The 22,007-nt window shown below is 46.4% G+C and overlaps 1 protein-coding gene across 1 annotated transcript in view; it reads left to right on the top strand.

The window, feature by feature from the left end:
- The first annotated feature begins 1,915 nt into the window (after window positions 1-1,915).
- The window catches only part of NWD2 (NACHT and WD repeat domain containing 2), a 174,787-nt gene continuing 154,695 nt past the window's right edge, over window positions 1,916-22,007 (top strand). The window contains exon 1 of the mRNA XM_041752107.1: window positions 1,916-2,066. Coding sequence (XP_041608041.1) covers window positions 1,916-2,066 — 151 coding nt within the window. The remainder of the gene's footprint in view (window positions 2,067-22,007) is intronic.

Below are 22,007 nucleotides of genomic sequence, written 5' to 3'. Positions count from 1 at the left end.
TGTATATTCATAACCTGGTCCGGAACGCTCTGTCCATACCTCCTGGGACATCGGGAACTCTCTCAGAGACCTCCTTCCCGCTGAAGGATGTTCCCACCTGGGAGTAATAAGGCTGGAGAGGGAAAGGAGATAATTTGCTAAATGGAATCAGTTGAACAAATGCCTGGGCATGTGCAAGGCTCCTTTATTGGTTGCATCAAATTATGACAGAGTAAGAACGGCTGACTGCCCCCTGGTTCTCAGTAGTGGAGAGGCAGCCTTGAAAACCCAGAGACCCAATTCTTCCAAAAGGTTACCCCACAAAGCATGTGCTGGGAATGGGGTGGGGTCAGAAAAGAAAACAGCAGTGCGTGGGACTTCACTGCCACCAGCAGGCCAGGAGGAGGTCAGGAGCTGCCTACGGCAGAAGCCCCAGGTGGGGGGAGAGAAGACTTGCAGCCCGGCTGCCTTCACCCTGTGCCCAGCCACCTCCTTGCCAATCTCAAAGATTCGTAAAAGCTGTTCTTCCTCTGTCAAAGACAGGAGTTCCTGCCCCAGAGCTCCAAATGCGGGCTCTGGAGACCAGATTGCAGTTAAGGATCCAAACACGTCCTGCTCCCTTCCCCCAGCCCCACGTTACAATCACACTTTTAGCCGACGAGGTCCTCCTTCGCGTCCTGGAGCTGGCCCGAGCTCGGCAGGTGCGGCGGGCGCGCACCTGGGCCCCGCGGTGGAGCGGACCCTCGCGCTCCCGCCCCAGCTCCGGGGAAGCGCAGGCCGCGTCCGGCCACGTCGGATCGGCGCCAGGCGGGGCCCACTCGCGCCTCGGCATCGCCTCGGAACGGCGGCCCGAGGCCCAGTCTGAGCTCTGGCGCCGCGTCCTCAGTCCCGGGCCACCTGCGCCAGGCGGGACCTTGCGCGCCCCCCGCCCCCCGGAGCCCCAGACACCTGCCGGGCGGGCCCGAGGCCCGGGAGCGCTCCCGGGCGGGGCAGGAGGGACCCCCCCGCCCGAGCCTGGGGACCTCGGGGAGGCTTCCCGCCGAGATCCGCTCTTGGAAAGGTTCCGCGACCACGCGGCGAGGAGCACGTGAGCGGCGCGGCGCGGCTATAAGAACCCCCGCGCGGCTGAGCGCGAGGCTGGCGGAGCCGCGGGCGGCGGGCGGCGGGCGGCGGGCGGCGGGGACGCTCCCTGCGGGCCGCTCGGACCCTCGGGGGCCGCCTTCGGGCGCGCGTGTAACTTCGAGGCGGGAGTCGCCGGCACGCAGGCGCGCGCTCCCCAGGATGCTCGGGGCTCGTCGGAGCCCCGGGAGAGTCGGCGGGGTCGGCGGGGTCGCGGGCTAGTCGCCTGCCTGCCCCCCGCCGCGGCCGCCCGGGACCGTCCCCGGAGGCGCCCCGGAGCCCATGGGCAGCCCGAGCCCCGCGCGCCCCCGCGCCCGCCGCCCTTGGAGCCGCGGCTGAGCCCCGCGCCCGCGCCCGCGCCCCGCGCCCGCGCCCCGCGCCCCGCCGGAGCAGGTGTCCGCACGGGCGGGCCGCCCTCCGCGGACAAAGTTTGGCGGCGGCTTCCGCTCGGTCCCCGCCGCCGCGGACTCCCGGTGCCCCCGCGGCGGGCGCGGGCGGGGACATGGGCGCGGGCCGGGCGGCGGGCGCGGGCGCTTCTCCGCGCGCGTAGCCGCCGCCAGGCTGAGCGCCCTCCGGCCGCGCGCTGAGCCCCGGGGGCGGCCCGGGGGCCCGGGGTCCGCATGGCCGCTGCGCGCCGGCCGCAGCCCCCGCCCCAGCCCCAGCCCCAGCCCCAGCCCCAGCCCCAGCCCCAGCCCCAGCCGTGCGCCCCGGAGCTCGCCGGCGGCGCCTCGGGCTCGGGGCGGCTCTGAGCCGTTCCGCGGGGGCGCGGGCAGGAACCGAGACCAGGCGGCGGCGGCGGCGGCTCCTCCCGAGGGCGATGTGGCCGGCAGGTGCGGGCACCAGGCTGCCCTGTCCCCGGGACTCTGCGCTGCGGCGGGCGGCTTTCTGCGGGAACCTCTCCGCCCTGCCCACTCACCTCGTGCCCGCCGGCCGAAGCGTGCGGGTCTTCATCAGCGCCAACCCCGAAGGTGAGCCCCGGCGCCCGGGCCCGTCCGTCCGTCCCGCGGCGCCGCAGCCGCTCGCGCCCCCCCACCCCTGCTCGGGCCCCGCGCCCCCGGCCTCCCCCGGGGCCCCCGGCGGCGCGCCCCTCCCCGGCCCGGGTTGCTCCTCCCGCGCGAGCTCAGAGCTCCGAGGCCGAGCGGCCGACGCTCCTGCAGGCTCCCCCTGCCGCCGGCCGCCCTCTCCGGCAGCGGGTTCCTCCCCGGGGTCTCGCCAGCGCGACGGGCGCGCGCTCCGGCTCCGGCCCCGGCCCCGAGGGAGGGCTCCCCGCTCCTGCCGCCCGTCCCCGGCGGGGCGGCGGAGGGAGCCCGGGGTTCCCTGGCACCCGCACCCCGAAGGGCCGCGGAGGCTGAGCGGGGACCGGCCGCGAGGCCCGGGGTGGGCTCGTCCCCGCGGCGGGACCCGGGCTGAGCTCCCGCCGGCCCCGGGCAGGCGCCAGACGCAAGCCTGGGGGGTCTGTTGCATTCACAAACCACCGCCGGGTGGGTCGTGCCCCACCCCACCCCCCACCCCCCACCCCCTTTTTTTGTTTTGCTCCGCACCGCCTTTGAGTTCTAGGACTCGGACGGTAACTTTCGTTACTTAGCAAGTGCAGGGCAAGGAGGAGGCATTGGGCTTAAACTGGGTGAGACTGCACGAATTGCTCCTTTCGAGACAAAATAAAGGTTCGGCCCGCAAGAGAAGTCTGTAGGGGACTTTCTGAGGCTCTAACAGAAAAGGAAAAGGGGAAGTTAACAGTCGTGAGATGCAGTCGTTTGCAAAAACCCAAGATTTGGTTGCTTGTGAAAAAGCAGTTAGAGAGGACTACAAAGAGTAATTTTCTAAACTAGGTGTAAGAAAGGAAGCTCAGGTGAAGTTTACTTATGACAAGGGGATTGAGGAAAGGAGTTTGATGGCTCACAGGAATTCTAGAAGGAATATATACTTTTGAGATGGGGGTACGACTGTCCTATAAAGTTTACAGCTCACTTTCACGGAATTGAGTACTTCAGGAAGGCATTTAGGAAACTACTGTGCACTCTTTTAATATCCTCTTAAAATCTCAGGGATGGAAAAAAAAAAAAATCTCAGGGATGTCTTCCAGGATTTTAACTTAAATCTGAATAAAGAAAACCATGGAGATGTGCAGCCTATTTAAAGGGTATGAAAATCTGCAACTTAAGGGTTCAGTGTTTTTGCTTCTTTTATGGGGTGCTGAAACATTTTATAGGTGGTTGAGAGAATTGTGTGAGAAAATGTTTAGTCTTAAAATTTTCAGTTCTAAGCTTAAAAGAAATCTCATGGGAAGTGTTTAAGTCTGCTGATGTAAAACCAGCTGAATTTCTGGTTTTCTTTAAATGTGTTGCTTCAAAGGAATGTGAGAATTGTAATATGATCAATAATTTTCCCTTTAAACTTGTATTTCCTTTAAATAAAAAACGATCATGAATTTAAGTCAGCTGAATATTGAATTAATATTTAAGATTAATGTCATTTTTCTTAAGCTTGTACATGATTCTTCAAAATTTCAAGTTTCTTTAAAGTTTTACCATATATTAATCTTTGAGCAAACAGGAGGAGGGAGGCATGAACGGTTTATGTCTCCTGATCACCATTTGAGCTGGAGAGCTTGCTCATTGATCCAAAAGGACCAGAAATGTGACTTCTACCTAAGAAGTTGAAATAGGGGCAGCATCTCAAATTTTATTCAAGTTGGAGAGTCGAGGGTATATTGAATAGAAGAGACAGAGATGGGTGTTTTTTTGTTTTGTTTTGTTTTTGTTTTGTTTTTTTTGGACTTGTACATGAAACCTTGCAATCTTGGTAAATGCTCTATCAGAGGCAGCCCTTTACCACAACATTTTTATGGATGCAGTTCAGGAAGCAAATGGTTGTGTTTTGGTTTGATCCAGTATTAGATTCTTGGCCAATACCCAAGAGCCTCTCCACTGTCCAATTAAGACAAAGAACATTATGTCATGCTTTTCTTTACAAGTGGAAATCAATTGATGTTCTAAATAAAAGATGCTTTGTGTTGAATTCCTAGCAATATGTTTAAGAATCCAGCAAGGGTCTCCCTTAGATTATTGCATTAATAGGTACTGTTTTAAAAGGCTCCTATGGACTTTACCTATCAGTAGTAAAGGTAATATATGTCTTTTGAATGTAAAAATTACTTTCTCAAATGTTAGCTCATTCAGTATTCTAATTTTGATTTCCATCGTCAAATCCTGGGAGGATGGTGGGCCAGAGGCTGTTCTCCCTGTTTTACAGATAAGGAAACTAAGGCTGTGCCTGGGGAAGCTACTTGCCTGCACTCCTATAGCAGAGTGAAACAAGGTGAAGCCCCTTCAGGGGACTCAGAACCTCCCTCTTGATACTCTTTGGCCCAGCCTAGGTTCCTGCCAGATTTCTGTGAAGTATCTTATCCCTACATGGACAAGACAATCAGCTGGATCCAGTGGATGAGTGTTTTTCTTACTCTTGAATCCTGACAGCCAGAGCTGATAGCAGGAAGGGACCATGGCTGGCTGCCCTGACCCACTTCACCTATACCAAAAGGTAGTATTAAGGGTATTCAAGGAAATTTCAGAATGTTCTGGACTCTAATGGACTTGTTCCTCTCCAGAAGTTTATCTACATCCGGCCAATCCCTACCACATTAAAGGCACTGGAGAAGAACCAGTGTGTGTCGGGGGGGGGGGGGGCAGGGGGGGCAGGGGGGGTGATGGGAGGATGGGAATAGCGTTTTACCGGATTCTCTTACATAGATAGGCAATGGACTTCATCTAGTCCCACCTTCCACACAACATAGAAATTCCATCTGTGGCATCTGTATTAATCCTTGGAAGTCTTCTTATCATTTAGCCACTGTCTCTCTGCCAGGATGGCACTTATACCTTCTTGAAACAATGATTCTAAAACACATATAAAATCTTCCACTGTGATTAGCCTTAATTGTTCTGTGAATATGCAAGAGGAGAGGAGCCAGCACAATTCTCTCCCTATGTTGAAATTCACTAGGGCCTAATAAGTAATCTCTTTGCCTCAATTCTTTTTTTTTTTTTTTTCTCCTTTCTTTGCCTCAATTCTTAATCAGTTTAAAACAAAGTAAGTCTTAGCTTGGGCTGCTGCAACAAAATACCATAGACTAAGTGCCTCTCGCAGCAAAATACTATAGACTAAGTGGCTTTGGCAGCTTATTCCTCACCGTTCTAGAGACTGGAAAGGCCAAGATTGAGGTGTGGGCAGGTTTGGTTCCTGGTAAGGGGCCACTTTCTAGTTTGCAGTTGACCATCTTCCCACATGTGTCCTCACATGGCAAAAGACACAAACTCTGGTTTTCTTTTTCTTTAGAAAGGATGCTAATCCCAGGACATCTGGGTGTTTGAGCATCTGCCTTTGGCTCAGGGCGTGATCCCAGGGTCCTGGGATGGAGTCCTCCGTCAGGCTCCATGCATGGAGCCTGCTTCTCCCTCTGCCTGTGTCTCTGCCTCTCTCTGTCTCTCATGAATAAATAAATAAAATCTTTAAAAACCATTTTTTTAAAAAAGGATACTAATCCCGTAATGGAGGCCCCACCCTAAAGACCTCATCTAAACCTAATTACCTCCCAAAGGTCCCACCTCTGACTACCCTCATATTACCTGTTAGGGCTTCAACCTATGAAAGGGGGAGGGGCAGAAACATCAAGTCCATAACCTTCTGCCCCTGCATACCCCCAACAAATTCATGTCCTTGGTGCATGCAGATTCTGTTCATTCCCTCCCAACAACTCCAAAATTCTTGACCTGTTCCAGCAACAACACTAAAGTCTACACCCGACAGTCTCCTCTAAATACAATCTAAATTTGCTATGGAAATTCTAGTTCTAGTGGAACTCCAGATATGACTTATCCTAAGGCAGAATTCTTTCCTGCTGTGAACCTGTGCTGTGAAACCAGCAACATTATGTGCTTCCAAAATGGGATGGTGGGACAGGCATAGGGTTAGCGTTCTCATTCCAAAGAAAGATGAAGGGTCCCAAGTAAGTTCAAAACCTAGCAAGACAAATACCTTTGGTCTTCGAATAAGGCTCTTGGAATAAACCTCTTGGTTTTGAAGCTCTGCCTTCCATACCCCCTGGGGTGGCAGTTCCACTTTTGTAACTCTCTGGGGAAGGAGTGGCCCACTGAGACTCCAAGAGGCTTTGGACCCATCCCATCTGCCCTGTTGAAGCCCTGGTGATACCTTCCCCCAACCTTTATACCAAGGAGGCAGCCCTGATCTCCAGACCTCCTATGGGATCATTCTTCCTTTGTCTTGAAGAATCACACATAGGCTGATGAATAGCCAAATCACCTAGTCCTACAGGATCTAAGAAGTCTGTTGGCCTTCCTTCCTTTGAAACGGTCTCTGTCTTCCTCAGTGCCAGCTGACCTTGTTTATATGGGTATAAACCATACTAATTTCCTCATCAAATGGTTGGTCAGCCATACCCTTGGTGTTCTTTTCAGAACAAGCTTTGTCTTTTTTTTTTGTAATAGGGATAAGCTGAGCGTTTTCCAGATCTTTAAGTTCTGATTCTTTTTTGCTTAATTCCATTCTCAATTCCTCCCCTTGCCCCCCACCCCCTAAGCACTCAGGAGGAACCAAGCCACCCCTTTATCCAGCTGCATGGCTTACAAGGACTACCTTCCACAAAACACTAGCGCACAGTTCAGCTACATTGGTTACTCCTTTACAACACTCCCCTTCCGTCTGTTGTGCAATAACACATCAATGGCCATATTCTTCTGCTCACGATTTCTGTATTTTCTAAGAAGATAGAAGCTTTCTCCACTTTCCTTTCTGAGCCCTCCACAGAATTGCCATTAACTGTCTCTTCGTGGCAATCTTGGCATTTCCTAGCATGCACCTCCAGGCTCTACCCATTACCCTGTTCCAAAGCAGTTTTCAGATGTTTAGGTATTTGTTACAGCTGCATCCACTTCTTGGGACCAAAATCTGTCTTCATTTCATAGAGTTGCCATAATATTTCGCACAAAGTGGGCTTTAAAGAAAAGAAATTTATGGTCTCATGAATCTGGAGCTAAAAGTTCAAAAACAAGGTGTCAGCAGGATCATGGCTCTCAGGAAGAGTCCTTCCTGGTCTCTTTCTAGCGTCAGTAGCTTCTGGTGGTCCTTGATGTACCTTGGCTTGTAGCTTTGTCACCCCAGGTCTTCCTCCATGGTCACAGGGAAGGAGGTCATGTCGTCATGTGGTGGAAAGAGAATTGTATCTTGTCCTCCTTTTATAAAGATAGTAATCCCATCATGGAGGCCCCACCCTCATGACCTTGTCCATACCTAATTACCTCCCCAAGGTCTCACCTCAGGATACCATCACTTTTGGGGTTGGGGCTTCAACATATGAAATTAGGGGAACATAACCATTGACTCTATAACAGGTAAAGTCTAATATAGAAAGAAGGCTGTGTGATGCCTTTATTACTGCTAAACGCTGATGCAAGCCCATATTCCTTTGACATCTTTTGGGCCAGATGTGATTTTGGAATTCCATATTTTTTAGGCTTTGGAAGAAAATGGTGCATGTGCTGTTGATTATTTAGGGTCTAGGGTAACACCCCATAATAAATTATGAATATGTCTATGAGGAAACTTTATTCTACATCAGTGTTCTACTTTCTGCAGTGCTGGAAGGTTTTTATCTGCATTGTCCTATATGGTAGCACGAGTTAAATCGGGCTGTTAAGGCTTTGAAATGTGGCTGGTATGACTAAGAATCTGAATTTGTAGTAGAGTATCTAATTTAAATGTAAATAGGTACAATGAGGCTACTGGCTACCATAGGCAACACAGAGCTCTAAGTGGAGAAACCAGGACTTTACCTGTAGTTTCATGTCTGTTAAGGTCAGGTTTTGGTGACTCGGGTCACTTAAGGTTTTGCTGCCAGATGAACTGGGGAAAATTTTTTGTCTTCAGTGCTTTGAGGATTTTGGAAGTGCAGGTAAGGACTGTGGACCTGTCTGAGGGGGGAATATGGCTTTTTCCTTTAGGCAAGTAGGGTTTTCTAGTACTGAACCTCAGGATTCCTTGAACTTACTACCCCCACCCCCACCCCAGTCACTCAGCAATGCACAGGGCGTAAACCTGTCCCTTCCCCCAACTGCTGGACAAAGTTGACCCTTTTACTATTGAAGACATGGAGGAACAGAGAAGAATGACAGGTTCACTTAAAAGAGAGAACAAAGGGCCTGGGCCATTTGTGTTCAGATTTTCCTTCCAAATGCATCCCTCTGATTAAGACACTTCCCCCTGAGAAGTACATAATGGCCCTGTCCCGAGCTACTGTGCTCCTGCATTTCCCTCTGTGTGTTGGGAGACATTGGAGAAAAAGATGCTCCCTGACACCTATTTTTGCACATTTTCCTCACCCAGTCTGATTTATGCACTGGTCATCTTTGAGAATCATGCACATCTGTCCACAGCATTAATGATCAGATGCCTTTCCCATTTCCACTTAGACTTTGTCCTCTGCATGTCTTTGTATCTTCCTGAACTCTCTCCTCTATACCTTTGGGTCTTGGTAGGAAAGCTTGTTCTCCATTTTGGCACAAGCCACAGTAAAGAGAGAAGTATTTTCCCTACATTGCTGCAACCAGTATGTATTTTACTGTAGCTTTTGCTCCAAGGCACTAGACAGAAAGATGTGCATCAAGAAATTCATACGGAAGCTGTGACTACTCTTCACTGTGTTCCTCTTACCTTCCCTATAATGCTAATTATTTCTAAGACTCCCAGTTTTTTTTTCATAGTTTTGTGAGTAATTATAAAAAATACAATTAACACAGCAAACTCATATCTATATGGGGGTGTGTGTGTGTATACACACACACACATACACACAGCTGTTTGATGCCTCAGAAACATTTTTAAGAGTTAAGAGTCTTAAAGAATATACTGAACCGTTATCCTATGATAAGTGCACATAGAACACTTATAATGCGTTCTGAAATTGTTATTCAGGCAGCAGAAAATGCTAGATACAGGTGCAGACTGCGTAGCCGGACTGCCTGCGTTTGCCTCCTCAATTCACCATTTGATGCTGTGGTTCTTTAGCAGGTTGCTTAGTTACTCTTTTCTCAGTTTTCTAATCTGTAGAAGAGAACCACAGGAGTGCCTGCCTTGCAGGGTCATTGAATGAATATTGTAAAGCGCTTAGAATAGTGCTGGGCACATAGTAAACATGAAATCCGTGTTTGCATTTATTATCCTTATTATCTTCATTACTAGTTTCTGCTGTGATCCAGACACTGTGCAGGTATGGAAAGATTAAAAAGGCATTTCCTGCCCTCGAGGAAAAGCAGTTGTAGGGGCATATCAGTTAGAATTCCATAGTAAAACCAGAACCACTCCAGATTCTTCAGGGATCCCAGCAGTCCCAAAACTCATTGTAAGGATCCAGTCAGTGAGTAAAAGGGTCAGCACTGGGCATTTAGGTCACCTTGCCAAAGCCGTCCCCTGGAGGGCTGGAAACTGTAGAAGCCACTGCCAGTTATCCTTGCTGCGTACTGGGTAGCTGGCCAGATTCTACAAACACGCACATCTGCTGAAACCACACGTCAGCCACCACAACTCACGGCAGAAGAACTTCCCCTGTGCCCTTGCTGCCCAGGCCTCATGCAGACACGCCCCCTGGCAGAACCAGAATTGCCCCTGGACCCTTGTGGCAGGTAAGTCTGGGAACTTCCAGACTTCCAGCCCTTATACCACAGGGAGCGAATGACAGGAAGTGCTAATGGATACTCAACACCAAGAAACAGTATCTAGTCCAGGGAGAAGGAGGCACACGTCGACTTACTCAACCAGGAAATATTCATGAAGCACCTCCTCCATGTGGAGGACCGTTCTGGTGCTTAGCATACAGCAGTGACAAAACAGGCAGGTCTCTGTTCTTGTGCAGTTGACGTAAATAGTGAATGTGTTGAGTACCATGCTAAAGATATGAGCATGGCATTAAAGAGACAGGAGGCGTAGCCAGCATGGAGCTCAGAATGCGGGTTGGGAGGCTCCCCAGAGGACCAAAGAGAGCCAGGTGTAAACACTCTCCTACATGGTAATCAAATATGAGGCAAAACGATGAGGAGATCTCTGCAGGATATAGAAAGAGATGATCATTATTCAATGAAGAGCTTTTATCCCTGCAAACAAGAGAGTGGAGCTCATGTCTTGAGGTGATACTACCACTTGTCCCTTAAAGGTGGCTCATTCAGAATGACATGTGAAAGAAAGCAGGGCTTGGAGTGTAGAGTACACTCTACAAATAGATTGTGACTTTATGGTTTAGTAAGTCATCTGCAGCTCTTTTAAAAATCCTGTCACACTGTAGCCATGACACCATTTGCTGTTTTAAAGGGTGTGTGGCAAATTTGCATTTTATTTGTTTCAGTTGTCTGCAGCTTATTTGTTGTTAACCTATTTGTTCTGGTTCTCACAGTTCTGTACCTGCCTGGGAATTGGAACAGGGCTTGGCCTGCAGAAAACAAGTAGCTCTGTTCCACTGAGCCATTGGCACAGTTGACTGTGTTCAGCTCAGCCTGGGTGGAACTGAGCTGGAAGGTTCAAGGCGGCTGCACTCCTTTGGCACCTAAGGTGTCCTCCATGAGGGCTTGCTCTCGGCTTTTCTTGTCATTCAGGAATCTATCCCAGGATTCATTGTAGGGGATTGGCTACTCTAAAGAAAGGAAATGGCAGCCAGCAGGCCTCTTTAGTCCCTGGAAGTCCTAGGATGTCATTTTCCCTGTGTTCTTTCTCTGCAAGTCCTAGGCTAGCCCAGATTCAGAGGGAGGGGAAATAGACCTTTGTATGAGGAGAGGCAGGTGCATATGTGGGGAAGGGAATTAATGGTAGCCAACTTTGAAAGCTACCAAAACTCCAGTTATATTGTGTAGTTTCTTTGGCCTTTGTCATAATTAGGTTAAAGGAGAAAATGCATGAAAAGTGAGGAAACTAGTGGCCTGGCACATAGCAAGTGCCCAACAGTGTTAACAGTTGTGACGATCACAGTTGAGTTTTGACTCCATCCACAGTACTCTTCTAGAACCTTCCGTATTCTAATCTGAGAAGAACCAGAGTCTGCAAATAGGTAAAAATACCACCATCTTTACTAGAAAGGTAATAATGGAGAGTATTTTTTGTGCTGCCTAATACTGGACATCAGAATTAGACATTCTTCGACCCCCACACTGGTAGGGATTGGCCTCCAGGGTGGGGTCTGCTCCAAAAAACATTGAGCCTGGGGAAGAGAGTATGACCCATACTCTGTGTGGACGGGTCAGTTCCTGGTGAAAGGAGTGAGTAGGTGGGCTGAGCTTGCCTGGTTTACTTTTCCCATATTTTCAGTCAAATAAGTCATCCTTTCAACCCTCTCATCCCCATTCCAGGAAGGGATCTCATGCTCCAGAAGAAACCCTCAGTTAGAGGAAGAAGCTGAGGTTTCTCCCCTAACCTGAATATTTACCTATTTCAGTTTTAACATTTGTACACAGTGAGATCCTTTAATTACCAAAGATCATTTACATCATGTATCTAGGTTGACATAACCCAAATTCTGTCACAGCCAATATCTGATACAAGGGAAGACAGTAAGCTATAAGGTGTGACATAGTTTGTATGCAGTAATAGGAACTACATCAGCTATCAGTGTCAGCTTCATTAGGTAAGGGCTTCACAAGGCCTTGGGAAAAGTCACTTCATCTCTCTAGAAATAGTAAGTTGTTTTAAACCACTAAGTTTTGATACTGGGTAGTTTAATACACAACAATAGACAACGGAAAAAAAAGTACACCCTCGCAAACACCCTTTAAAATGGCAAAATGACACAATTCCTACAGTGCAACGGGAATGCATCTACAGGGTAATTGGGATTGATAAAGTAGGCTCAGAGTTCTTTTCAACCCAAAACATCCTAGAAGTTTTGTCCTTCATGGTCATGTGATTTAAATCAATGTAAAACTTGGAAGTAGTTCAACAATATACATAAATGCTGAGTTATAGACAGTCACTCTAGAAGAAAGTCTGGTGCTCCTAACTAAAAAACAGACACCTTCATATTGCTTCTTTAGAGCTTCCTCTTTCATCCTATTTTTTATTGAAATCAAACAGGATTCATTCTGCAAATTAAAGTAAGTAGGCTAATGTGGAATTAGATAAAGGATCTGTGGTAGGAAGTTAATAAAAGGATAGAAACTACAGCTTTGGATGCAATTCAAAGGGAATAATACTCATTTCTAATGAAATGCTTCCTGGAAATCTCATTTTCAATCCAAAATATTTCCTTGGCTTTAACATGGGTACACTCAAAACAAAGAGCAAAGCCCAGATGCCAGGTGTCTTGTTCCAAGAGTGATGACAGTCTAACTCAGAAATGAAACCGCAAAATTAGAAGGAGGTCTTTCATAATGCTTAATCTGATCCATTATGGATAGTGTCAGAGAGATTCTTGCCGCTGAATAGATTCCCTTCAGAATTTATTCTAAGCATCACTGGCAGTATTTATTAGATCCCCATTGTGTACAGCTGAACTCCTCTCACTAGTTGTTGTGGAGGGGGACAGAGAAAGTACAAGATTCGTGCTACCTTCATTCTTTAAGTTCCTGCAGCTAGGAGGCAGGACAAGCACAGCTACCAGAAACACACTGTGGATGATTCCAAAGGCCACTTGGAATAATTAGAATTGAACTGTGGTGTCCGATATCCCAGTCAGGCACAAGCTGGTCAAATTTAGTCAAAAGGGAAAGACTGGGTCGTGTCAAATATAAGATCTAGACCTCGGTACCGTTGTGGAGTGGCTGCTGGGAAAACTGGGCCAGCTGTCAATGATGAGAACAAGTCTAGATCCAAAAGGACAGTGCGGTTGTTGAAGAGAAATCATTTGTTACCATAGAGTTGAGCAAAGAAGCTTAGTGAGCACACGTATGCTGAAATTCAATTTCCTCAAGTGTCAGAAACTTAGAGGAGTTTACACAGATAATAACTGGAGGGGTTTGGGCGGGTGGAAAGTATGAAAGTAGAGGGAGAGTTTGGGCACAGGACTGCCATCCTGAGACAGGAAGTGTGTGGGGAGGGAGTAGGGGTGGCAAGAAGCATCTGGCAAAACCAAGGCAAGATCCCAGCTCCTAGTCATAAGGTGGGACTGAGGTCCTGGGACAAGGTGCAGGCTTTTGTTGGGACCAGAACCCAAGGCCAAGGCTATAGCTGCTGCCTGAGTGATCCAATCCTGAGTCTCAGAGGGTTGAGAATATAGGAAAGTAATAGTAAATGTTTCCTGGCTGATAATAGCCAGCACTGTAGGTGGCAGGAAGTATAGTTCTGAATATCTCAGAGAAAAGATGCAGGGGCTAGGCAGCAGGAAGCCTTGTTCAATAAAAACAAAGAATTCAAAACAATGAGAGATTAGAAAGACTTGATTGTCCTAGTTGAAGACAATGAGGTGTTCCAGAAAGAGGGAAGAGGATATATCCTGGAAGTCAAGTTACTCTGGTTGCTTAATCATTAGTGGTTGACTAAAATGTTCTGCAGCCACAAATGTGTTGGGACCACATCCGTGCTCAATGGGAAAGAGAACAGAGATTGATTAGTAATGTCTGCTGTGGGTGAAGAATGGAGTGTGCTCTTGTTTCGTGCAGGGAATTTGCAACTGTGAACACTTGGGAGGGGGGTGGGTGGGGGTTTTTGGTTTGGTTCCTTTGGCTAAAGCAAAAGAGGACAAAGCCAGAGTGAAATAGGAAAAATTGGCCAAGAAATAACAAATGAGAAATTTTCTTGACCAAATGATAGAACTAATAGAATCACCACTTTCTAAAGAAGGAAAAATGTGCTGAGGCTGTAAAATAGGCTGAAAATCTACTTGCATGTTGATAGAACCTGCATACTAGTTAGTTGCTAAGGAAAGGAAGTAGGTTCAAGCAGATAATCTCACCCAGTTGACAGGATTCTAGAATATTCTCTAATTACAAGGGAATTCAGGGCCACCTGGGTGACTCAGTCAGTTGGTTGAACATCAGACTCTGTTTCCACCGAGGTCGTGATCTCAGGTCCTGGGATAGAGCCAGCAGGCTCAGCACAGGGTCTATTTGTCCCTCACCCTCTGCTCCTTCCACACCCCCACACCCCTGCATGTATGGATGCACTCCTCTCTCTCTCATATAAATCAATAAAATCTTTTTTTAAGAAATGGAATTCAGAAACCTCTGAGGTCACTATGATAAAAAGCAATGAAGTTAATCAAAGCTATCAAATGTTCAAGGAAAAGAGTAAATCTGAGAACACTAAAAAGACATGAAAATAGAGTTCCCTTTTAAGCCAAGGTCTCTATTCAGAAGCCTGAATAATCTACATGGAGAAGCAGTTGCAGTAACAATAAGGAGAATTTGTAGGAAAAATAGGAAAAGACGCAGACCTTCCCACCTCGGAGGGTTTGCTGTTCCGGGGCATTCATCTGCAAAGTCATGGGGAAATGTGAAAGCATTCATACAATAGGAATTTCACAATTTAATCAAATCACTGTTGCACCTGAAATCTTACACGGTATGGGGGGTTTTGTCACAAGGCCCTTAAGTATTTTGGCATGCAACCCACTGAAAGGAGAATCTATGATTTCTCTTCTTAGATTGGGGCTCTCCAGCTGTTGTTGGCCAATAGAAAATGGAAGAAGTGGCACTGCACGGGTCCCTGGGCCCAGATTTTTAGAAGCTGACCACTTCCACTTTCTGTTTTTGGAAACACTTATTCTTCAGAACCCAGGCACCCCATGGAAACACCCCTAAGAGAGAAGCAGCCAGCCAGCACCACCTTGCCAGAGAGGAGGATGCACTGTCCTGGAAGTGGACCTCTGCTCACATGTTGAGCTCTCCCAGCTAAGGCCGTGTGGAGCAGAGACAAGCTACCCTTCCCTGCTGAACCCCTGCCAACATTGCAGATTCCAGGGGAAGGCGTTGTTCTAAGCCAATGATTTTGATTTGTTATGCAGCAATAGAGAAATTAGTAAAATAAAACAAATGCATTATAGTGTACTGGCTAAGGTGAAAGAACTGGAGGGCTAGAGTGGGTTTTGAATTCTGAGATTTGTTATAAATTTGTGTAAAATATTTAATCTCCTCAGGCTTCATTGTCCTTTTTGAAAGTTGGACATAATAATGACTACCTTATGAAATTATTGTGGGAAATCTATGAAATGCCCAAGCAACTAAAACAATGCCTGAAAGATAGCAAGGACTCAAAAGTTTCTAGGTCAGAATCTGTTAAAAGCCCTAGAAGATGAAAGAAAAGACGTAGAAGGGTTTCAAGTGAATGACAATTACTCGAATAAGTTGTCTTTGTGAATTGTGGCATGAAATGGTCATTATTTCCAGATTATGCCATCCACATAATCACATATGCTTTTAGCTTGAGGCGACTATATAAAAACACCATTTTTAAATGATGGTTTAACACATAAAAATGAATTCAGCCCACATTATAAGGTATTAAGTTAATAAGTTCCATCTCTAAATAATAGAGCAGAACTACATGTTTTTAAAAATTAGCCCCCAACACTCTTTTAATACCATGAATAACAAGCAGATTTCAATAAAATGACATTCAGACAGAAGAAAAAGATAGCACTTCCACCTTTTAATGTAAGGTGTGCTCTGATCTTACGCTAAATACCTTAATTTCTTTCATACATAAAGAATCCCTTTAATGTTGCTTTAAATCTACGTAAAGTCTTGTCCTTTTTTCCAACTCCTGTTAATCTTTTAGACCTTGATGCACAGTTTGCTGTGATGTTTCAAAGCACATGTGGTGCCCACATTCGTGAGAAGGGCCATTCTTCATAAAAATGAATACTCCCTTTAGGGAGGATTGCAATCCTCCCTAAGAGAGAGCAGTATTAAATCCCACGTATAACTGAAAACGGTTTAATTCCACGTGGTCATATGGTGGATTGGCCCAACTCCTATGCACGTTGATAATTCTTACTGCGTGTGTGTAATGTTCATTGCAAACCCACATTATACTGAGCAAACAACATAGGTTTTCCTGTCCGTGTTGGTGTTTGGGGTAGAGGGGGATAGAGACGAGACGTGAAGACAAGGGAGGAGATGGGTCTCTTGACTGAGTCTCTGCAAGGTCCAGGGATAGGCAGATGACAATTTGAATCTGGAAAGGGCTCATCTTTCATTTGTTCATTGATTCTGCTCTGCAGATCTCAGACTAGAACGAGAGAGAAGACTCCCGAATCTAGGAGCTTTGGATCCAAAACAGTTTTGTTTCACAAGTTTGGAATTTGGTTATAGTAGAAAGTAGATATTTTAGGGAGTCTGGTCCCTCCACCAGGGTGGAGGGAGGCTGTGAGGCCTCCATCCTTTATATGCCTTGTATAATAATCTGAAGAAGAAGAAGACAAAATTGAGGGCTTAGCCAAATGCTTTGGTTCTTTACTGAGATTTTTAAAAAATATTTGAAGCTCTTAATCTTTTGTTTTTCTTCTCTTTTTCCTCTCAGAAATTAGTCTATCTCAACTGTGTCAGAGAGGAAAAAACAGGTTTTGCGGCGATATCATGAGCAGGATCAAAGCAGAGCTGTGCTCTGGGGGCAGCTCCAGTGGGTTTGTAAGTGGGAGGGAGGGCTCCCTTTTCAACACATTTGCTGACCTCAGATGTGTATGCATGTTTCCTCTTTGCCAGCACCTGCATCTGCCGTGGGGCTGGCAGTACAAATTTCTAGGCTGTGAGTTTCCTTTGACACCAGGGCATCCAAGAATCACAACACCAAAATTCTAGATTCAGCACTGCCCAGCGTTTACCACCTGTGTGACCTGGGGAAGTTTCTAGAGCCTTGAGTCTCAAATCTCCTTTCTACAAAAACAAAACCCCTCTATTTTATATTTTATGGAGTTCTGAGGATTAAATTCTGTTGTTTGTATACAAACAGTGAACTCTACATAGACATGAAGAATTATTATTTTCTTAAAAACTCTTTCAGGGATGCCTGTGTGGCTTAGTGGTTGGACGTCTGCCTTCGGCTCAGGATGTGATCCGGGGTTCTGGGATCCAGTCCTGCATCAGGTTCCTTGCAGGGAGCCTGCTTCTGTCTCTGCCTATGTCTCTGCGTCTGTGTGTTTCTCATGAGTAAATAAAATCTAAAAAAAAAAAGAAAGAAAAACCTTTTTCAAATGCACAAGTTGTAAACTGATAAACCAATGTTAAGTGACCATTACAGTGTGATAAAGTAAGTAACATGTAGTATATAAACCATGTGCCCAAGAGATGCTCCTTAAATTTAAAGACCCCTTAAGAGAAATGGAACTGGAGACAGGGAGACATGATGGGGGCAGTCTCCTTCTTGCCCTGGTCCTCCTAGGTGTTCCTACCATTGCCAGGACCAACTCTAGTTCCCAAATCCCATACCTCTCATGGTTCTATGCTTGTTGTCTCTGGTCCCTCCCCAGCAAAGCTAACCCTCTGTCACTGTACCCAAACTCCTCCTGCCTGGATGGCTCCCCCACTCCTTTATCCCCAGGCCAATAGGGCCTCACCCAGAGGCCGGCTAGAAACCCACAGGGCTGGCTGTGGAAGCCCAGCCTGAGAGTCTCCAACCCCCAAGGTCCAAATTCCCTATTAGCTACATTCCAGGCACATCGCTCCCCATCTCCTGCTGTAGCCACTGAGGAGGGAAGTGGGGGGAGAAGGATGCGTTCCCATCAGAAAATCAGGGGCTGGGGATGAGGTGAGAAGAGATGTCTGTCGTGAAACTGGAGCATGGCAGGGCAGCTTTAAATTCTTGTGCATTCTTCCCAAGAACAATGAGAAATCACATACCCTAGTGTTATGGTCTAGCTACATTATGTGTTTGGGGACCACTTAGGCACCTTGCCACTTTCGGAAACATTATTTTTATGGCAAACTGCATTTTGTGTTCCATTTAAATCATGTGCAATCAGGCTTCTGTAATAGCCATTTACAAGTTGGAGAGATGTGTTTTCACCAGAGGCCTCCTCTTGCTTTCTGATATCCTCATGTGTGCATATGGGAGAATGTTCTTGTCCTTGAGACACTATGAGGTGGGATGAGGGGCATACCAGGGACCGATACGTCTGGTTTGGACAGTAGCTCTCTGACCTTGGGCATCTTCTTTCCTCTTTCCTCTTTCCTCTTTCCTCTTTCCTCTTTCCTCTTTCTTCTTTCCTCTTTCTTTTCCTCTTTCCTCTTTCCTCATCTATGGAATGAAGTGGATAAAAAAACAGGACTTCTGGGACCTCTTCCAGCTCCACTATTAACATGATTCCACTTCTTTGAAACTCCCCAGCAGTTCCATTTTGTTTTATTTCTGTTCAGAGAGAGAGAGTGTGGGGTCTAGCTTTTTTTTTCCTGACTTTGTGAATGTGTCTCTTCCATCTTCTGCAGAAAAGCAATAATATTACCTGTCCTCCTGACCTCAGAAGTTTGTCATGATAATAGATGGGAAAGCACTTTTGAAACCACTGCATGAATATGCACTATTGATTGGAATGTGGAAAGTATAACAAAAAGCACAAGTTAGTGGGAAATGTCAGCAAGATTTAGAAACTCTGACCAAAGGTTCAGTAATAAGCTAGATAACATGAGCAGGATGAATGTGTGAAAAGGGCCTTTTCTTTAGGCCAACAAATGAGACTTTTAAGTTGATAGAAATCATGGGGCTTTGGGTTGAATATGAACTCCCACATGGAAGGGATTGATAGTCTACCCCCAATCTTTTAAAAAATATTTATTTATTCATGAGAGACACAGAGAGAGAGAGAGGCAGAGACATGGGCAGAGGGAGAAGCAGGCTCCACGCAGGAATCCCGATGTGGGACTTGATCCTGTGACCCTAGGGTCACGCCTTGAGCCAAAGGCAGATGCTCAACTGCTGAGCCACCCAGGCGTCCCTCTACCCCAAATTTTGTGGTGGAATCCATTGTGTGTGCACATACCACACCCAATACATATGGGGATTAGTGAGTAATAGAGATTAAAGATTCAGAATCTGGAGTTGGAAGCACTTGAGTTTGAGACTTGCTCTGTGCCGTTTTCTGACTCCGTGACCTTAAATTACTCAGTTTCTCTAATCCAAGATTTGCTTATCTCTAAAATTGAAAATATCATGGGAATTTTATGAGGCTTTAATGAGATAAATCTTGCAAAATACTTACCTCATGTCTGGCACTTAATGATCTCTCATTAAATGTTAAGTCATATTATTACCATTATTAGCTCCATTATCTCTTTACCTGAGAGATGCTGACAGCTCAGCTGGGAAAGAAGTGACATCAAGCCTGGCTTACCTAGTGCCCAATCATTCAGAGAGAAAAAAGTACTCATCCGTCAATGGTATCTTTGTTGCCCACTCACTATAAGAAGGAAAGATTTGTGACATGATGACACATTTAGGAAACATTTATACTCTTATTTTTATTAAGCCAGAATGTTTATTTCCAACTGTCTGTCAAGGTTGACATCTTAAGAGGCCATAGTTATCATAAACATTTTTAAAAGTGCTTTTGTAGAATTATCATCAGAAATAAGTTTAAAGCCACAAGAATAGGCATGCCTTCTTCCTTTACAGCCAGACCCCATTTTTAATCAGAAATTCACAACAGTCATTTAACAAATATTTATTGAGGGCTTTCAGCATACAACCACTGTTTTAAGCTGAAGATAGAATTTACCAATGCTAAATAACTGTGTTTATTTAACAAACACATTACCTATACCTCTTGTGGTTGTCACATTCTGATGGAGGGGCCATATTGTAAAAAGGAAAATACGTATGTTTATAAAGTTTGTGGAGGTGATGGTATATATTGTGAAGAAAAATAGAGCAAAGTAAGGAGAAAGCATTTGGGGTGTGTACTGTCTCCCAATTATGAATGGTCACAGACATTCTGTCTGGGGAGAGAATATTTGAATAGAGACATGAATGGAGTGAGGAAAGGAGCCAAGCATTTCTGCCAAGAGGTAAACATAAGAAGGAAGCAGTAAGTGCAGAGACCCACAACATGGTATGCTTTAGATGTCCCAAGGAGCAGCAAGATCAGTGTGGTAGGAAATAGATGGAGACAAGGCAGTTTTCACAAAATCTTATACCCCCATATGTCAGATATCAATCAACCAGAACAGATGACATCTATAAGCAACCAGTAAGCTGAACTTAGTGTGTCTCTGCCAAGCATCAGCCTTGGTAAGCACAAAGATCAGGGAACTTAGGAAGGCCAGTCATGTGAGGCCACCAGGCTCTCTCAGCATAATTTCTAGGCTTAGCTCCACAAACCAACTTTACCCGTAAAAGATAAGAAGATAAGGGTTATTACTATTTATTTGGGGGAGTACATTTATTCATTGACTCAGGTTATTTTAAAAAGTAGTTCTAGGGGCGCCTGGGTGGCTCCGTTGGTTGAGCATCCAACTCTTGGTTTCTGCTCAGGTCACGATCTCAGAGTTGTGAGATCAAGTCCCCACGTGAGGCTCCATGCTCAGAGGGGAATCTGCTTGAAGATGCTCTCCCTCTGCACCTCCATGCCTCCAACCCCACTGTCATGGGTGTGCATGCTTTCTCTCACTCTCTCTCAGATAGATGGATAAATCTTCTAAAAAAAATATTTTCAAAGTGATTCTAAGAAAACTTCTAGGCACATTTGTTAAATCTGTATTTGTTTTTAATTCAGCAGCTCCTTCATCAGTAGGCTTAAAAAAAAAAAAAACGTGGAACCTAACCTACATCCCCTGACTACCCCAGCTTCTAGGAACCAAAATGGAAGGGGATGAGAGACATAATTATTGAATGTTTGAAGGCAGCAGATGGCGAAGTGCCCTAAACCTTGGGAATAAGACAACTACAAGAGAAGAGAAAGCCACCTATTCATATGTGACCTGGGCAGATAGGAAATCTTCTCTGAGGTGGTAGAGGTTGGGGTCAGCCTTGGTCTCTGGGTGCTGGGAAGTGGCACAGGCTGCTCCTTGGTATATCTTTAGGTAGATTCCCTGCCATGCGTTTTAATTAAAGCACTGAGGAAACCTGTAAAAAATTCCTTGGGAGGAGTAACCAAGGCAGCAATTCAGGAGCCCATTAAAAAGTTGATGGGATGGGGACTGCCAGCACTAGCATGTCTAACTCTGCGAGGGCAGCCCCAGCTGTGAGATTGATGGTGGTCAACATCTCAGATGCCTGAGTGAATGTCACCTAGGGCATCTTGCAGCCCAGCAGCAGCAGCTGTGATGTGACCCCCATCAGAGACAACCAGGAACTGCATGGTACAGCTTTCACAGCTGCTAAGATCCCAGGACACCTTGTATATATTAGACCTGTAATTTCAGCAGGTAAACCTAAGAGCCCACAAGGAGAACACATTAAGTTACATGTTTCATAGCAGGTCCCCAAGATGACCCAAGAGTCTCATACTGGCTATTACCTTTTCACGAGAAGTCATGTGCTCATTCATTAAAGAAACACTGCATGCCCACCACATTCCCTTCCCCAGTCTGGTTTGGAGGCTAAGGAAGCATGGGTTACAAAAGCTTTCCATGTGTTAACCATGACAAAGAATCATGTGGCTTTAGGCTCTGGAATCAGAAAGCACTAGGTCTGGTATCTGGATCCCACCGTGTTGTGGCCGTGTGTCATCTTCCTCAACTTCTCTAAGCCTGGGTTTCTTATCGCTGATACCAGGCTAAAAATAGTATTTGACTTATAAAGTTTGGGTGAGGATTAATGAAATAGTGTATGGGAAGCACTTAGCACTGTGACTGGCATAATAGACACACTAACACTAGCTGTTCTGATGATAATTCAGAATGGAAGTAGAATGTGTGAGAGAGAGAGAGTTGGGATGAGGAGGAGGAAAAGAGGAAGGAAGAATATTAGGGAGAAGAAAGGAGGAGAGAATA

This window comes from Vulpes lagopus, chromosome 4 (genome assembly GCF_018345385.1).
Source record: "Vulpes lagopus strain Blue_001 chromosome 4, ASM1834538v1, whole genome shotgun sequence".
Lineage (NCBI taxonomy): Eukaryota > Metazoa > Chordata > Mammalia > Carnivora > Canidae > Vulpes > Vulpes lagopus.
This window is presented reverse-complemented; position numbering and strand designations above follow the sequence as displayed.